Source organism: Hemiscyllium ocellatum, chromosome 1, assembly GCF_020745735.1.
Source record: "Hemiscyllium ocellatum isolate sHemOce1 chromosome 1, sHemOce1.pat.X.cur, whole genome shotgun sequence".
Taxonomy (NCBI): Eukaryota; Metazoa; Chordata; class Chondrichthyes; order Orectolobiformes; family Hemiscylliidae; genus Hemiscyllium; species Hemiscyllium ocellatum.
The window spans coordinates 37,896,698-37,914,154 of NC_083401.1; the positions used below are offsets into that span (position 1 = coordinate 37,896,698).

Sequence of the window (17,457 nt, forward strand, 5' to 3'; positions counted from 1 at the left end):
CAACACATAAAACTTACACTTAACAAGACTTGACAGAAAATGTGGAAGACCCTGAGGATATAGGGTGGCATAGTGGTTCAATGGTTAGCAAAGCTGCCTTACAGCACCGGGGATGTAGGTTCTATTCCAGCCTCAGGCAACTATCTGTGTGGAGTTTGCACATTCTCCCTGTGGCTGGTTGGGTTTCCTCCAAGTGCTCTGATTTCCTTCCACAGTCCAAAGATGTGCAGGTTAGGTGGCTTGGCCATGGTGAGTATAGGGTGATTGGGGTGGGATGCTCTTCAGAGACTTGGTGGGCTGAATGACCAACTTCCACACTATAGGGATTCTATGATAAGGTTGGGAAAAGGGGAATCTTTGTTTGATCCTGAGGTCTTTCCTTGGGTCATGGAGAAATAGATGTATTTGCATAATACTACAGAAAGACGGAAGGATATATATTGGAACAATCCTTCTTTACTTTGATACAATGGGCTGGTAGCAGTCTATTTAATAAGCCTATACTCGTTAATCTGAAAAAAAAGTAGCAAGTTCCCAAAATTTTACATAATTCCAAAATGTAAAGACAAAGTATGTCTGAAAAGAAACATGATCACTACTTACTGTATGGGGCAAATCTTAATGTCTACTGTGATCTCGAGAATTCAATGAAAGGTAGCAAAAGGCAAGCAGAGAATGTCTTTCCCCTGGTACCTCATGGCCGTACGAATACCTTTAGTAGTCATGAAGATTTGGGGCAAGGGCGGTGTCAGAGTTTATTAAGTATGCAAATCCAAAGGGAGTTTACCACGATGAAGGAGGAAACTCGGGGTGGGAGATGAGGCCATTGAAACAGGCTAGTGAGACAGATGAGGTTCCTCATGGTTCATGGCTATCTCTCTCAAGGCCCCTCACCCTAAAACAGAGGCAGTATAACTGAGTAACCTGCCCTGTATGCAAGGATAAAGGTAATCAAATATACATTCCAGAACCACCACCAACTGAACAGCTCTGATGCTACTTGGTGATTCTCAAGGATTGTTAAACTCCCAAAACGAAAAAAAACTTGAGTCATGTTTAATGAGGTACAATAGTTTTCAGCACCCTAGAACACAGTGATAGGAGTGTTCAGCTCTACCCACTGGCATTGCTTGGATTTTCACATTCTTAATATTCAGGCAAAGTCACCCGAATACAGCTTAGGCTCCTTCTCATAATAACAGTTCAAATGATTCTGGGTTGTAATTGGCTCCATTGAGTTACTGGGAGATAGTGAGGACTGCAGATGCTGGAGATCAGAGTCAAGAATGTGGTGCTGGAAAAGCGCAGCAGGTCAGGCAGCAACCGAGGAGCAGGAGAATCAATGTTTTGGGCTTATCCTGTTCTTCCATTGAGTTACTGGCCCAGTACTGTCCTTGTGAGATCATGGATATCAACTGAAATCCCAAGATTGTCATGTAGGGAATAATAAATTTAAATTCAAGGATGAGTAATGGCCATTCAGTCCACTGACATTTTAACCTTTGATAATTCTCCCATTACTGCATCCCCTACATTTTGAATGGCCTAATATACCCACTACCCACTTCAGGCAAAACATTAACCTTTGAAAAAAAGCTTTTTTTTAGTTATACCCCTTAAAATGACTTTTAATTGATATGTTTTGAGGTAAAATTTCAAAGACTTATGCAATTGATTTGCCCTTTATGCAGTGGGAAATTTGTTAGAAAATTGCACATATAGAGACTCCATTCAAGAATCAGGGTCAATGCACTATGATTGATAAGTTGTCAGATTCAGGATCTTGGAAAGTCAAGTCAACCAATTTGTTCCTACTTTCCTGAGGTAGAGAGCAAGAAGAAATACCAATTACTGAAGAAATAAAGGATAAAAACCAACAAGAAGGAAATCTATGAATGTAATCTTATATATATGTTTGCAGCATTATACATACCCTTGTTGTCATGCCAAATTCGGACCTTAGACAGGTCTCCCAAGCTTAACATATCTGGAAACTTAAAAATATCTGTGGATTTCCGCTCAAACTTGTTGGAATTATTAGACTGCTTCAGTGCCAGGGTGCCAGTGTCACCGTGCTCTCCGAAGATGATGAGGAATACGTTGGCATCAGTTCCCGCCCCTGGTTTCAACAAATAATAATGTAATGTAAATACATCCTGTTTGTTTAACTGAGCATGTACCAGGCAGCCCCTTGCTGTAGGATGAGGACTATATTGACTTTCATGACTAAGATATGTATTTAGATGTATTTAACATTGTTAGATAGCTACAGGAGCAAGCCATTCAGCCTATTAAACCTGATCTAGACCATGGCTGATTATATCCTCCATACCTTTTGCCTATTTTATCTCCTTCGTTATAATCTTAATGCCATTAGTCTTGGAAATGTATCAATTTCTGACTTCAACCTGCTCAATGCTTGGGACAGAAAATTCCAAAGATTCACCACCCTCTGTCTAAAGAAATTCCTTTTTATCTAAGTCTTAAATGGCCTGCACATTTGTTTGTAAGCTTAAAAAAAATACACCCTTGCATAAGGTCATACATGGCAATGCCAGAGCCATCACTCCAAATATCTGAAGCATTATTGCGCAGGGAAATTCTACACGGTCCTTCAGCTCCTATCTGTGTATAAAAAGTAAGGTTGGCACACAGCGAGTCCCTGGAATGAGTTACTCAACAAAGCATCCAATTGGAATGTGCAGCATCATGGAGAAAGACTTATTTAAACAATCTTGTTGATAATTCAGAAACAGTAGCTGCTGGAAAAGCTTAGCAGGTCTGGCAGCATCTGTGGAGAAAAATCAAAGTTAATGTTTCAGGTCAGGTGATCCTTCCTCAGAACTGATGGTAGCTGGGAAAATGTCAGTTTATATGCAGAAGATATGGAAGGTTAGAAATATCTAGTTTTGCTGGCACTTTCTGACCAGAGTGTGCAAGCTAAGAACTTTACATTTGTCATGCAGTGGGGAGCAGTGTGAGGGGAAGTCTCCACATTTTATTGACTTAAATTTTTGTGGCTTGCCCATGTGGAATTTCCACTCATGGGTTCTGAATGCAAGTTCATATGCCTTATAGAGATACCAGAACTGAGATCAGGCTGGAATTTTATTGAAGAGTTCACATGATTTATATTTTGCATTGTAGATTCCTGTTAGTGAGTTACAGGTTAAAATTTATTTCCCAATATGACAACATTGGATGATCAACGGTAACTGTGAACTGTTGTGTATTAAGACAGTGATTAAGGAGAGCCAGACTATATTCTTACCAACCTGAAATGTCACTGGTTTTTACAGTAATGATGTAGGTGGTTTTCTCCATCATGACTTCATCGTCAATCACTGCCGCCAGCTCACAGCTAGTTGACCTTTTGGTGCCCCGTGTTTTGGACAGCCAGTCATTGTAGGTAAATGTGGTCACTTCCTGGGTGGCCTGGTTCAGCATGATAATCTAAATGAACGAAAAGAATCAGTCTGATGTGTGTGGAACAAAAAAAAAAGCTTCTCTTTCCTTGAACATTATCATCATGTGGAGCTACTACTCACAATCTAATTTCCATTTCTCTAAGGAAGGTCAGCAATGGACATATACACTTAGAAAACTGGAAACTGCATCTGTGCAATTCTGCTGTCTTGTAATTGCTAATTATTCCAATCTTTCCAACTGTCACTCAATGTCTTTTTCTGCTCCATTGTGATTCCTTTTGTATCTGCATGCACCCAGCCACTACACCTTCCCAAACATGCCCAATGTGATGCAGGATTCCAGTGCTGCCCCCTTCACATTAATCATTTAAAGGCCATACCAATTAGCACACTTGTGTAAAAACATGAGGCAGTTTTTGGAGGTAGGAGGGAAAGGTGTTTCTGGAAGTTTTGCCTCAAATTGTCCACCTGAGGGATTCCTGCCTCAGAATGATCTTGCTGGAGATAGGAACAGAATGACAAAAAAGAGGAGAATGGTCAATTTTCTTTTAGAATTAAAATCCCTACAGCGTGGAACAGGCCTTTCAGCTGAACAAGTCCACATCAACCCTCCGAAGAGTAACCCACCCAGACCCATTCCCTATATTTACCCCTGACTAAAAACCTACACTATGGGCAGTTTAGCATGGCCAATTCACCTGACCTACACATCTTTGGATTGTGGGAAGAAATCCACACAGACACGGGGAGAGTGTGCAAACTCTACACAGACAGTCATTGAGGCTGGAATCGATCTGGGTCTCTGGCACTGTGAGGCAGCAGTGCTAACCACTGAGCTGCCGTGCCTACTTGTCGATAGTAGATGGCCCATCCCCCGCTTCGTAGATAGCTCGAGTGAAATGTCCATTAATGTCTTATCCTTTCCAAAAGAGTCACAGCAATGGCAGACCATCCAATCAACAATGAAATTCTCTCTCCATAGTGATGGCCATACAGCTGTGGTTACACATAATTGTTAACAACTTGTAAATTCTTCAAAGGGCTCTACAGTGCCTTACAGTGAGGAGCCATACAGTATTCCTGGTTGGTCTGGGATCTCAATAATCTCCTCCACGTGGTAGGCTAGACTCAGACATCATCAGACTGAGACGCACAAATGATAACGAAACCCAAGAATCTTCTAAGCTTTCAAGCTTCTCCAAATTCTAATCTTTTCCAATCATAAATAGCACTTACAATTTCTTCCCATCTAATTTTGGATTACTTTTAGATTTAAAAATTTTTTTTTAGATGACTTTGTTCCACTATTTCTCCTCCCATGATCAAAGGGAATTATTCAGTCAATTCTCTCACCATGTTACTCAGGCTTGCTAATGGCTTGCTTGCCTTTGAAAACTCAGAAAAATTCCTGACGCATAGCAGCAATGCCCATTTTGTTTCATTGGCCTGCCTCACTGCTGAGGCTTGTGCAGGGTAACTAGTCCTCTTCACAATGTTCAGGGTACTCAGCACTGCACCACAACCTTAACTTCAGGAAGGAAGTGCTTTTTTTTTTCAAAATGGAGCGTGAGTTTGACCTCTTGTTGCAATACAATTTGACAAAAAGCGAGTGTCTGATGGTATCTTGTCCAAGTCACAATTATTTACTATTCACTCACTATCACTAGGCTGTATGCAATCCTTCCCCTATTTGATTTGCATAGGTCGTGAGACTCTGAGTTTGCTGAACAGTCAAAAGGAGCTGAGATTTCCACACCTGATCCAATGTGCTGGAACTGCAGTCACTGCCAATGACTGAAACCAAGTACTTCAGATCAAAAAGGATCAAACACAGATTTTCATGATCCATAATGAAATCTTTATTTGTTTAGGAAGAATTCTGATAAATTCCAAATATTACATTAAAGAGTGTTCATCCTTGCCACATTCTATCATGTGAAGCAGCTATATCACCAGACATCAAGCCATTTTACTCTCAGAGAACCCAACTTTTAAGTCTGCAACCTCTGAGCTCAAAACTGCTGTTATCAAGTGTCCCTTGAAGTAGTCCTTCCTTCAGTAGTATTTGATCACCGCTCTTCTGAGGATGTCAAGTACATGGTCTTGTTCAAGCCACATGGAATCAATCCCAAACATTCCCTGTTCAAATCCATTCAGCCTTGGTCAAAATCAACTCAGTCATGTGACCATGGCTGTGTTACAACTTAAGAAGCACTGGACTAGGAGGAGGCCAATCAGCCCTTCAAATCTTTATTTCTCTTCCGACTGGAAATGGATAATCATGATTTTAACCCTGCTTTGGTAACCATTAATACGTCTGCTCAACTAAAATCTAGCAACCTGGTTTGAAAATTTTAATTGATCTTAGCATTTGTTTTCAGAGGAGACTTCTAGATCTCCATTACAGTTTGGGCAAAGAAGTGTTTCCTGACATCAGCCCTGAATGGTTCTCAGTTCTAATTTTATGTTTACACCCTCTTACTCTCAACTCACCCGCCAGTGGAAATAATCTCCCTCTACTTCCCCTAGCATGATCCCACTTTCCCACTGGTGTCATGATCTCAGCATCACCTTATCCAGGAACCAGTCGGGACGATATCCTTTACTGTCAGTGCGAATCCTTATTTTCCGGAGAGGAGCAATATCTGCAATCACTACGGAGAAGGTGTCCTGTTGGCCTCTTTCAAATCTGGAAGACAAATGCAACATGGAACAAGAAGCAACACAAACAGTAGCACGGATCAATAACCACTGCGACATGAAGTTTTGAATTTAGTGAGAACTGAATCATTTCAAAGTGGCATGAGAATCAGGAGGAGATGAATGCTCCTGGCCAAAATCCAATGGGATAGCCATAGAAATGACAGGGAAATGGAGTGACCGGGCCTGCTAATGCCTCTGTACTCATTAGAATATAGAAACAACCTTATCAAAATAAAATAAATTCTTTGGGGACTTGACTGTTAATTAGTAAAGTTAGATCACATGGGATTCAGGGTGAGCTTGCTCATTGGATACATAGTTGGGCATAACGTCAGGAGACAGAGTGGTGGTGGAGGGTTGTTTTTTCAGATTGAAGGCCTATTAATGTCCCAGCCAATAATCCCTGGGTACATCCTGACTGACTTGCATGACAGACATGACCAAGGCAGTGGCACAGTGATATACATTTGGGAGAGAGGTGACCAAAGGAGTCTTCAACATCATGGCATCAGGTTAAGCATGGGAAGGAACATTCTGCTGATTACCAGTTAGTGCCTCCATCCTTTCACTGATGAAGCAGTACACTTCCATGTTGAATACTCACAGGTAGATCCAAAGAAGACATTCTGACTGATGCAGAATTCTGCATTGTCTTATTCAATCATTCATGGGATTTAGATGTAGCTGAAAAGGCCAATATTTTGTTGTTCATCTCTAATTGCCATCAAACAATATAGCTGGCTAAGCCAATCAGAGGGAAGTTCAGAGTCAACCATATTGCTATGTGTCTGGAGCTACATGAAAGCCAAACCAAGTGAGGATGTCAGTTTCCTTCCTGAAAGGGCATTAGTGAACCAGACGGTTTTCCCAATTTATGATGGTTGCATCTTCATCATCATCATCATCATTACTGAGATGAGCTTTCATATCAATTGCTGTGCATTGCTACTTAAAATTTAAATTAGGTGGCACAGTGAGATGCAGTTTCCCACTTCCTGTTTCAAACTGAAAATGCCCATTAAAGTCCAAATTTTTTTTTAATTAGAAAAGAAGTAGCAAATAGCTATCAAAACGCAGCTTTATTTCTGTTACTGATTAATATAATTTGCAAATAAAGGCTTTGAAGACACAACCAGTTCTGAAAATGAGGTGAATCAGTACTAATTCTTACATGATGCAAACTTTAGATATTGAAGGCTACTGTCTGAAAGAATCATAGATGGATCCGATGTTGGAATTTGGAATCATATTGAAGTTTAAAACCCACCTGTCTCCATTTTTATGAAGTAGCATCTCCTCTGTGCTCCCACTGGCTCCAAAGACAGACATGTAAATGTTGGCATCTGTCCCACCATTTTGGACATCACCAGTAATCACAGTTATTTCATAAGAGATCTGTTCAACAGCCATATTTAGTGTTAACTTAACACTAATGTCAGGTTTATTTTATAAATATTTTTATTGAGGAGAAACTTTTTTTTACAAATATAAAATTACTACAAAATCATATAACAACCTTGCAATATAACAACAATGACGGTAAACAAACTACTACTCTACTCCACAAACAAATTAGGAGAAAAAAAAACTCTACACAAACTACAATTCAACAAATAACTAAATCAAAACAAAAATAAATTAAATTAAACCGAGTTGAATCAAGGCAAATTACATTAAGTTACAGCATTCAGTGCAATCCCACCAAAGCTCCCCATTGCCAGGAGCATCAGTTGACATACCCATATTTGTTCAGAATTCTTCCTCCCAGGGGTCCCCAGGGCACTGGACACAGCTTTCATGGCTACACAAAGGCCCTAACCATTATAGCTGATAAGTCTGTGTCTATATGGTTCAAAAAGGCCGCTGCATCCTATAAAACATTGCTGTTTTCTGGTGCACCATACTTGTAAGTAAGTCCAGGGGGATGTGCTCCATAACTAATCCACGCCACCCCGAGATCCTGGGGGATTTTCCGACACTCAGCTCATCAGGATGTTCTTCCTCGCACAAAATGAAAGAACACTAAACAATTTCTTCCCATGCGTGTCCAAACAGGGGAGATTCGGCGGCTAACCCAAGAGGAGGGACACCGAATTTACCTTGACCTGGGTTCCCAAGAACTGTTCTAATGTCAAGTTTAACTCGAGAATTTAGTTATTATTTCATCATTACAAATTCAGTTTCTATTTATCTCTCTTCTGCATGATCCATTTCACCATTATTATACTGATTCCAACTCACCTCATTTATTGTATACAATTTCATTACTGATTCGCTATTCCAGTCCACTTTCATATTGCTCCTCTTGGATACATGCTATTTCTTTGCACCTTTCATTTTGACCTCTATTCACACTTGTTTCTTATTTTTAATAATCTCCAATTCCCAAACCGAACACATTTCCTATTCTCCATTCAAATCCATCTAATTGTGTTTAATTATGTATTTCTGATACCTTATGGAAAGGTGTGAAACAATTCCTACCTTTTGTCCAATCTGGACAGCTTCTGCATCAAGAATGTTGAATACCCGTGCTGTCAGTCCATCACCCCTGTCTTTGGCAAGCCAGCATTTGCAACGAAAGACATACATGATGCCTTTAGTCGGCACTGAGATTTCCAACTCCTCCACTAGCCAACAACTCTCTGGGGTGGCACCATCGTGACCCAACTGTTCAGGGAGAATTAATGACGATCAGATGACAACACAATACTGGAGATGTGAAAGGACCAAAAAATGACTTCCATTTTGTTACAGATGATGAAGTAATTTTACAGCAAAAAAATTGTTGGAAATACTCATCTGATCAAGCAGCATCTGCAGCGAGAGAAACAAAATAGACATTATCAGGTCAATGACCTTTCGTCTCAAGTTCTTTGCTTCTCTCTCTGTCAGGTGTGCTGAGGGTTTCTATTGTTTTCTGATTTCAGATTTCCAGCTTTCACAATATTTTGCTTAACTACTTCTGAAGTCCCGTCTCTGTTGTAGTGTAGGAAACACAGCAGTTAATTTGTGGACTGCAGGCTGCAGTACATGACCAGATAGCACAATGAACTACTTTATTTTCTGTGAATCATATCACAGAATCTTATGATTCTGGATGTTTTGTTGTTACAGGAAGATTGTTTTGATGTCTCATGTGAACGATGTAAACACTCGCTCAGCTCTTCAGTGGAAGGTCAGCCTAGATTCCTGTTTCTGCAGTGGGGTTTGAGCCCACAGCCCTCTGAGAGAGATTATGTAAACTGGGCCTTTCACTTTAGCACTGAGCACTGCATCCAAAACTGGCTGAACATTGGTGGTTTGTGTGCATGTGAAGAATGGCTGCTTGATGTGTTACCACAGAACCGTACAAACATATAGTTCAGAAGAGATCCTTCGGCTACTGAATCTGTACTATAATATGCTATTGAAAAAAACTACTAAAAATACACTCAGGAGATACAATTCTCACTTTTCTGCACTAGGTCCATTTCCTTGAATGTTGTGACACTTCAAGTGCTCATCGTGTACTTTTTTTGAAAGTTGTGAGGTTCCCTTGCTCAATTACCCTCCTAGGCAGTGCATTTCAGATTCTCCACCACCCTCTGGGTGAACATCTTTTTTCCTCAAATACCCTCTAAACCTTCCGTCTCTCACTGTAAAATTATGCCCCCTTGTTAATGACCCTTCAACCAAGGGGATCAGCTGCTTTTTATTCATCCTGTCCCTCATAATTTTACCCACCTTTGATAGGACCCCTCTCAATCTTCTCTGCTCCAAAGAAAACAACCTGAGCTTATCCAACCTCTTCATCACTGAAATGCTCAATCCCAGGCAACATTTAGGTGAATTTCCCCCTCCAGTCACATCCTTCTTATAGTGTAAGCAAAGTCTTGTACAGCTCCAACATGAACTCCCTATTTTTATAATTTATGCCTTGACTGATAAAAGCAAGTATCCTGTATGCTTTCTTTATCATCTTATTAATCTGTCCTGGGAGAAAGTGAGGACTGCAGAAGCTGGAGATCAGAGTTGAGAGTGTGGTGCTGGAAAACTGCAGCAGGTCTGAGAAGCAGGAGAATCGACGTTTCGGAAATAAGCCCTTCATCATGAATAGTTCCTGATGAAAGGCTTATTTCCAAAACATTGAATCTCCTGCTCCTCAGATACAGCCTGACCTGCTGCAGTTTTCCAGCACCACACTCTCGACTATTAATCTGTTCTGCCACCTTCAGGGAACTGTGGACAAGCACCTGAGGACTGCTCTATTCTTCTGAGCTTTCAAGTGTCTTGCCATTCATTGAGCACTCCATTGTCTTGTTCCTTCTTCCAAGGTGCATCACCTTACATTTACATCTATCACTGATCTGACAACCTGATCAAAAAGGCAACTACTAAAAGTAACTGATCTCCACTTAATGGCAGTGTTATAATTGCACTTTGAATCTAAAATGATAAAGTGTTAAATTATTGATTTTATTCCCTATCTATCTCTTGTTGGTAAATACTTCTAAATTTATGACCAGATCTAGAACCTGATCGGAGCAGTTTCCTGCATTAACACAATGGTTGCTGGACAGAATCAACACTTTGGAGCACAGCAGCCATTTTATCTGAGCTCACCTCGATTTTCTTAATCTCACCAACATCCAACCCCATCACCTGGAACTTTTCCATGGATCCTGGCAAAAAAGCATTCTTCCCTTCAGGAAGGTCCAGCCACATTCGTGAAGTCTGAATCCTCATCGGCCCCATGATAATGATATATACACGGCTATTAGTGCCAGCGTCTCTTTCCTGGCCTGTGGTAATTGTTATGTGATAAGGAATGTCTGTTAACAGATGAAAGTCAAGGAAATGTTTTACTTCATTGTCTCATGATGAACTCTCCCATGTCAATTGCTCCTTTGATTTGATCACAAATCTCTTCAACAATGGTTGCAGCATGACCTGGAGTTGTAAACCTGTCCACGGTTTTCCTGTTCTGTTCTGGAGGTACCAGACATGGATGAACAGGTTTTGTCAACTGCACATTTTTAATGACTGATGAATGACAGGCAAATAAATCTGAGTGACAGGCGAATGTGAGGCTTGCCAGCCAGTGAGTGGCCAGCTGTAGGTTCCCATTCCCAAGCTGCTGCTAAATAGAAATGCTAACCAAATCAACACTTTTCTCTATTCTTTCTACATGCTTTAATGTTCCTGTCCATTGTTCAATCTTTAGTGTGTTGCTGCTTCAATTTCTAGAGTCCAGGGGTGGCACAGTGGCTCAGTGGTTAGCACTGCTGCCTCACAGTGCCAGTGACCTGGGTTCAGTACCTGCCTCGGGCGACTGTCTGTGTGGAGTTTGCACATTCTCCCCATGTCTGTGTGGGTTTCCTCCGGGTGCTCTGGTTTCCTCCCACAATCCAAAGATGTGCAGGTCAAGTGAATTGGCCATGCTAAATTGCTCATAGTGTTAGGTGCATTAGTCAGGGGTAAATATTGGGTAGGGGCATGGGTCTGGGTGGGTTACTCTTCAGAGGGTCAGTGTGGGCTTGTTGGGTTGAAGGACCTGTTTCCATACTATAGGGAATCTAATCTAATTGCATGAAGGGAATGTCTGCCTGCTGTTTATCTGAACACTATGACCCATTTCTAACTATGGGCTGGGTAGAGTGGTGTTGGAGGCATTGTGTGGATCATCTACGCTTGGGTCTATCTCCAATATGACCAATTCATGGCCATTCAGTCTCTGCTACAATAATATTAGCAGCAGGAAAGGGCCAATGCCAAGGAAGGAGCCCATGAGCTTTAGCTAATGCTGTTGCTGGGTAAGGTGGGGCGCGGACTAGGGACTTACCTTCAGTCTGGCCCCCATTGATTCCTCTTCCTCACAGACTGGCTGCAGTCTCAACAGTGGCCACCATTCCACTCAGATGCTGTTGGCTTTACAGAATGGCTGGCCATTCAATTACAGGGTACAGCACTTGGCAACTCTATAAGGATGGCCATCCTCTCCAAATGTCACACTCTAAGCCAGTTAATGCCTGCTCAAAGTTAAGTGGCTGCGGGGCAGTTAGTACCAACAGGATGCATTCTGAATGGACTCTTCTGATGGCAATGCAAGAAACATGGCCATTGAAGAATCTTGCCAAAAATACATTATGACCCACAAGGAGACATTCAGCACATCGAGTCCATCATTTATCTCTGTCGTGGAATCTAATCTGTTCCATTCCTCTGCTCTATCCTCACAGGCCTGCCAAGTGTTCAGTGAACTTGGTTTTGAAATAATTGATTGTATTTGCTTCCACACCCCACATAGGTCACTTGTAGTGCAAGAACGTTCTTCATCACCCCCTCTCTCCATCTCATATCACTCGCTTAAAACATTAAATATTGTCACTGGCTTATTTGAGCAGCTTTTCTTTACCTAGCTTTGTCTAACCCTGTTATAATTTTGTGCATCTCCAAAAAAAAAGGCTCCCTTCAATCTTCTCTGCTCCAAGGTGAACAGCTACTCTCGTGGCTAAAATCCCTTATCCCTGGCACCATTTCAGTAAATCTGGTCTGCATCCTCAGAAGGACCCTCACATCCTTCATTAAATGCAGTGACCAGAACCAGATGTAATAGAGTTGGAGCCTAACCAGAGCTTGATAAAGTTCTGAATAACTTTGCTGGTTTATACTCAAAATCTCTATGAAGCTCAACATCCTTTATGCTTTGCTAATTACTTTATCAATATGTCCTGTTACCTTCAAAGGTTGATGCAAATGAACCTCCAGGTCCCTGCGTTCCTACATCTTGGGTATTTCAGGAAAAATATTTTCTGCAACTTTTCTCCTTTAGTTTCTTAATTTCACATTTCCCAGGCTGTTTCGCCATTAACTTGCAGCCCTTAAGTGTGTTTTTTCCTAACCTGAATATCAGTGATTCTCCCTTTATGGGATCTCACAGAAGGAGAGCAATTAGTTTAATGTGCCTATGATATTTCTGAAAGCTTTCTGCAAATCTGTTGCCCTTTCTATGCTCAGCCTCCAGTGTTTCTTCCTTTATTTCTCATCTTCTGGCATCTCTTTCTCCCAATATTCCTCACTAACTTCACCCATTATCTTTCAGCCTTTAGTTCTTTATCCCCTTCAGGACTTTTTCATCCATCACACAATGTGTTTTGCCTCCATCACTCATATTTATGTTTCTCCCTCCAACTCAAACCCTTATGTTTCTCTCTTAATGTGCTTCTCCATCCTTGAAGTGCGCCACTCAGAGCTGGACACAATACTTTGCTTGGACTGTGTTTTAAATACATTTAATATAATTGGGAGGGTGGAGCAAGGTGACTCAGTGGTTAGCACTGCTGCCTCACAGCCCCAGGGACCCAGGTTCAATTCCCTCACTGGGTGACTGTCTGTGTGGAGTTTGCACATTGTCCCCATGTCTGCATAGGTTTCCTCCAGGTGCTCCGGTTTCTTCCCACAATCCAAAGATGAGCAGGGGCCAAGCTAAATTGCCCATAGTGTTAGGTACATTAGTCAGGGGTAAATATAGGGGAGTGGGGCTGGGTGGGTTACTGTTCAGAGAGCCGGTGTGGACTTGTTGGGCCAAAGGGCCTGTTTCCATATGTAGGGAATGTAATCTTTCTGGCTTTTGACTTGATGCCTGTTTTAAGCACTAATACCTCTGATCTTATGCCCCCTTTAAAAGTATACCATTTCCTCTTTCTAAAATGCACTACTTCACTCTATGCTGCATTGAATCTAATCTGCCACGTGTTGGGCCATTCCAACAGTCTGTCCATGTCCATTTGTAACTGTCTTTGTCACTGTTAACTATTTTTCCAATATCGTGTCTTCCACAAATGTGTCCCTGTATCCCCAAGCCCAAGACCAAGCCCAAACCACTAATAATTATCAAAAGCAGCAGTTGTTTGAACCTTGCAGAACTCCACAGTATACTTCCCTTCAATCAGGAAAAGAAAAATCCACAACTGTTTTCTGTCTCTTAGTCACTTTTGTATTGTTGTAGCTATTACCCATTTTATTCTACGATCTGCAGTTTTGCTAATGAGCCTTACTTGTAGCACCTTGTGGAAACATGTTTGCATTGAGTGATTTCTGGTCCCAAGTAGGTATTCTGGAAGGTCTGTGTTAATGTGCTTCTCCTCTGGGATGGAGAAATAACTACTGTACATTTGAAGCAGCTGACAATAATAAAAAGTGTAAAGAGGAAAAACAAAGCATCCTTTATGAGAGAGCTTTTAACAATGATGCAGAAAGCAATGTGGTGTATCATAGATTTTGCTGAATGGACTGAAGGCTATCTTTATTTCTTTTAAAATATTTTCGGAAAGCTAACTACAATTATTTTTATAAGCATGGACAAGATAAAGTTGAATATATTCTTACTAGGTCCTTCTTGAATTGTGTCTTCAATAATACTTTTCCGTTTACCCTTCTTGGTGAGGGCACTATTGTTGATGTTTCGGACACTCAATGAGGAGCCGTGTAAGCTTTTAGCAGAACTGTAAATACTTGATCGATCTCCTTCGTAACCCTATAAGGACAAATGGAAAGTATCATCCAAGGTGAAATGGCATTCATTCAGATGCTTTAAGTCCAACATCATCACTGTCCTAAATCTCTCATCTCAGTTTCCCATATTGTTCCAATCCTCAGCTTTTTCCACAGCCCAATTTCACTCCCCTGTTTTCATCTCTTTATGTTCAGTGTAATTGATGCTTTTGAACTGTTGCTCACAGACAGATGAGGAAACTTCCCATAAAGGGGAGTAAGATTGACAACTCGAGGAGTGATCCCACAATCCTAGTTTCATTATTGTTGTCTAAGGAGCCCAATCCCCAGCAAGTCAATTGAAATACAGTCACAAAAGGTCCACTGCTTTTTGTCATTTATATAAATGATCTGGATGTGAAAATAGCAGGTATGGTTAATAAGCTTGCAGATTACACCAACATTAAAGGTGTAGTGGATAGCAATGAAGAGTACCTTAGGTACATCAGATGGACCAATAGGCCGAGGAATGACAGATGGAGTTTAATTTATGTGGGCTTTAGATGGGTATGGGACAAATACTGGCAAATGGGATGAGAGCTATTCAGGATATGAGGTCGGCATGGATGAGTTGGATGGTAGAGTCTGTTTCCATGCTGTACAGCTCTATGTCTGAGGGACCCCAGTAATATTTTCCACACTGGTTTGTTTAGTGCCTTAGGTCCTTCCCAAGCAAAACATCACAGGTGGACAAATGACTAAAGTCAATCTTATGTTACATATAATTGTAGGAATCCCAATGCATATATTGACAGTGAAAGTAAGTTTGAGGTAGACAGCTTGGTGCTGAATTAGAATGCACCAAAGCCATGGTTTGGGATAATGGCTACCCTGATCTGATAACTGTCTACTCTATATTGCAAATTGATGGTCTTGAGAAGTGTCCAGCACAACTTCTGATTAGTAGCAGAGTAAGGTACCTCAAAGGTTTGAGCAATAGTTCAAGTTAGGTACTTCACATTGTTATTATGAAAAAGCAACACAAGTGATATTTGCCACTAACAGGATGCTGCTTTCAAGCTAAAAAGCTGTCCTATTTATTGCACAAATAAATACTATGGCACATGAATTTCAGTGACACTTGGTATATAGGTCGCATGGCCCAAAGTCTGACAAGATTGTAATGAACAGCATAAACCTTTGCAGCAAGCAAGGTACTGACTATACTCAAACAGCCAGGTGAGGCAAACATCACAACACATTGATATGATCCCATGATTAGACAATATTCGCTAAATAATCCTGACTATGTGAAGAATTACGCTGACAACCAAATTAGGATTGTCAATTGCGCTTGTAGGGTACACTGGAGGCTACATACATTAATATACAAGGTACTATTCTTCACAGGCAGAAAGAACATATACACACATTGTGCCTGTTTTAACTCAACGAAAATAAGTTACAACCATTCCTTGATATTGACCAGAGTCAACCTGCTTAGTTTAACATTTTTGAAAAGCCTGGTGGCTAACTGTCAGTCATTATTAACGGGAACAGTTTCCATGCCACAATTCTGCCAACCAGAATTCATTTGCTATTTGCCAACCAATCAGCACTCTCCTCTCATAATGCATCAATGTTTTCTCTTTTCTTTGGTATTTCATATGAATTGTCCTGATGAGTACAACTGAAAAGCTTCAACAGAACAGCTATTTTCAGCAATGCTCATGTTCGGTACTACCAAACAACTACATTAAGCATTGCATGGGTGAGTATAGATGGAAAATCCCGTGAGAAAGACTTCTTGCTTGTAATAAGATTGGTTCATTTTTTTCATCGTTTCATTTAAAAGGACTGAAAATGCAAACATTGCTACCTGATCACCCTGAAAACATTCAATCCACAAAACGTTTTATCTCAAAACATTAAGAAAAATCTGCTCATCATCTTCTATTGTGATTTGTGCATAATCTCTCTGGCCATAAGCCCCAGGACACAACATTTAGATGGTTATCCTTCCTGCCTCCCACTCTTAATATTGTTCGCAATGAACTAACTGTTGATTGTCCACACATCTTAATTCTGCAATGCATTTATTTTATATTTATGTTATTTATTTGCAACCACTAATTCCAATAAATTCTCTGTAATGGTGATTAGCTCAAACCTATTTATTTCTACTTAGTATTATTTCTTTGCTTTATTGCCATGAATGTTTCATGCATCCAGATAAAGTGCCTTTAGATTTATTCTTTCCAGTGTCCTACTGTTTGAATTCTCTGAATTTAATGAAAACAGCTTTTTATCTATCCTCAATTTCCAAAGATCTACGAAATGCATTCATGCAACTGATAAACAGAGTTGGTATCTTCTCTGATCTTGTGATGTTATTTTGCTATGTTATTGTAACTTAGTTTGGAAATACATTATGCATCTGGTGACAAAAATACCTTCACAAACAGTGTTCTTTCAATTTTCTTGTCCTCCTTTGTCTTTGAAAGCCAGCGTTCACATACAAATAAGTAGTTCTCCTCCAAATCCACGTCAACCACCTCCACTTTCTCCAAATACCAGTCGGGACTTGCCATAGTGTTGTCATGACGGATCTTGATCTTGAAAACTTGTCCGAGATCAACAGCTTCCATTGTGAATGTATCAACCTGTTGAACAAGATGGTCAGTCATTTTAGCGAAATAGTCATTTTTAAAGGGGAGCATAACATCTGAGTCAAAGAATGGTCACTTGGCTGTTCTCTGACTGACTCATTTCCCTGGATTTAGTGTCCATTATATAGAGAGGTGCTGGTGGCATACCTGGTCATTCATTCAGTTAAAAGGGTCTTCTCCAT

At 40.6% G+C, this 17,457-nt stretch overlaps 1 protein-coding gene across 1 annotated transcript in view; it reads right to left on the reverse strand.

Annotated features, from left to right (window-relative positions):
• The window catches only part of LOC132818151 (lipoxygenase homology domain-containing protein 1-like), a 216,951-nt gene that overhangs the window by 6,605 nt on the left and 192,889 nt on the right, over positions 1-17,457 (reverse strand). Inside the window, exons 40-47 of the mRNA XM_060828922.1 lie at positions 17,060-17,269; positions 14,502-14,649; positions 10,737-10,945; positions 8,616-8,801; positions 7,399-7,526; positions 6,000-6,117; positions 3,276-3,453; positions 1,934-2,119 (exon numbers count right to left, since the gene is read on the reverse strand). Coding sequence (XP_060684905.1) covers positions 1,934-2,119; positions 3,276-3,453; positions 6,000-6,117; positions 7,399-7,526; positions 8,616-8,801; positions 10,737-10,945; positions 14,502-14,649; positions 17,060-17,269 — 1,363 coding nt within the window. The remainder of the gene's footprint in view (positions 1-1,933; positions 2,120-3,275; positions 3,454-5,999; positions 6,118-7,398; positions 7,527-8,615; positions 8,802-10,736; positions 10,946-14,501; positions 14,650-17,059; positions 17,270-17,457) is intronic.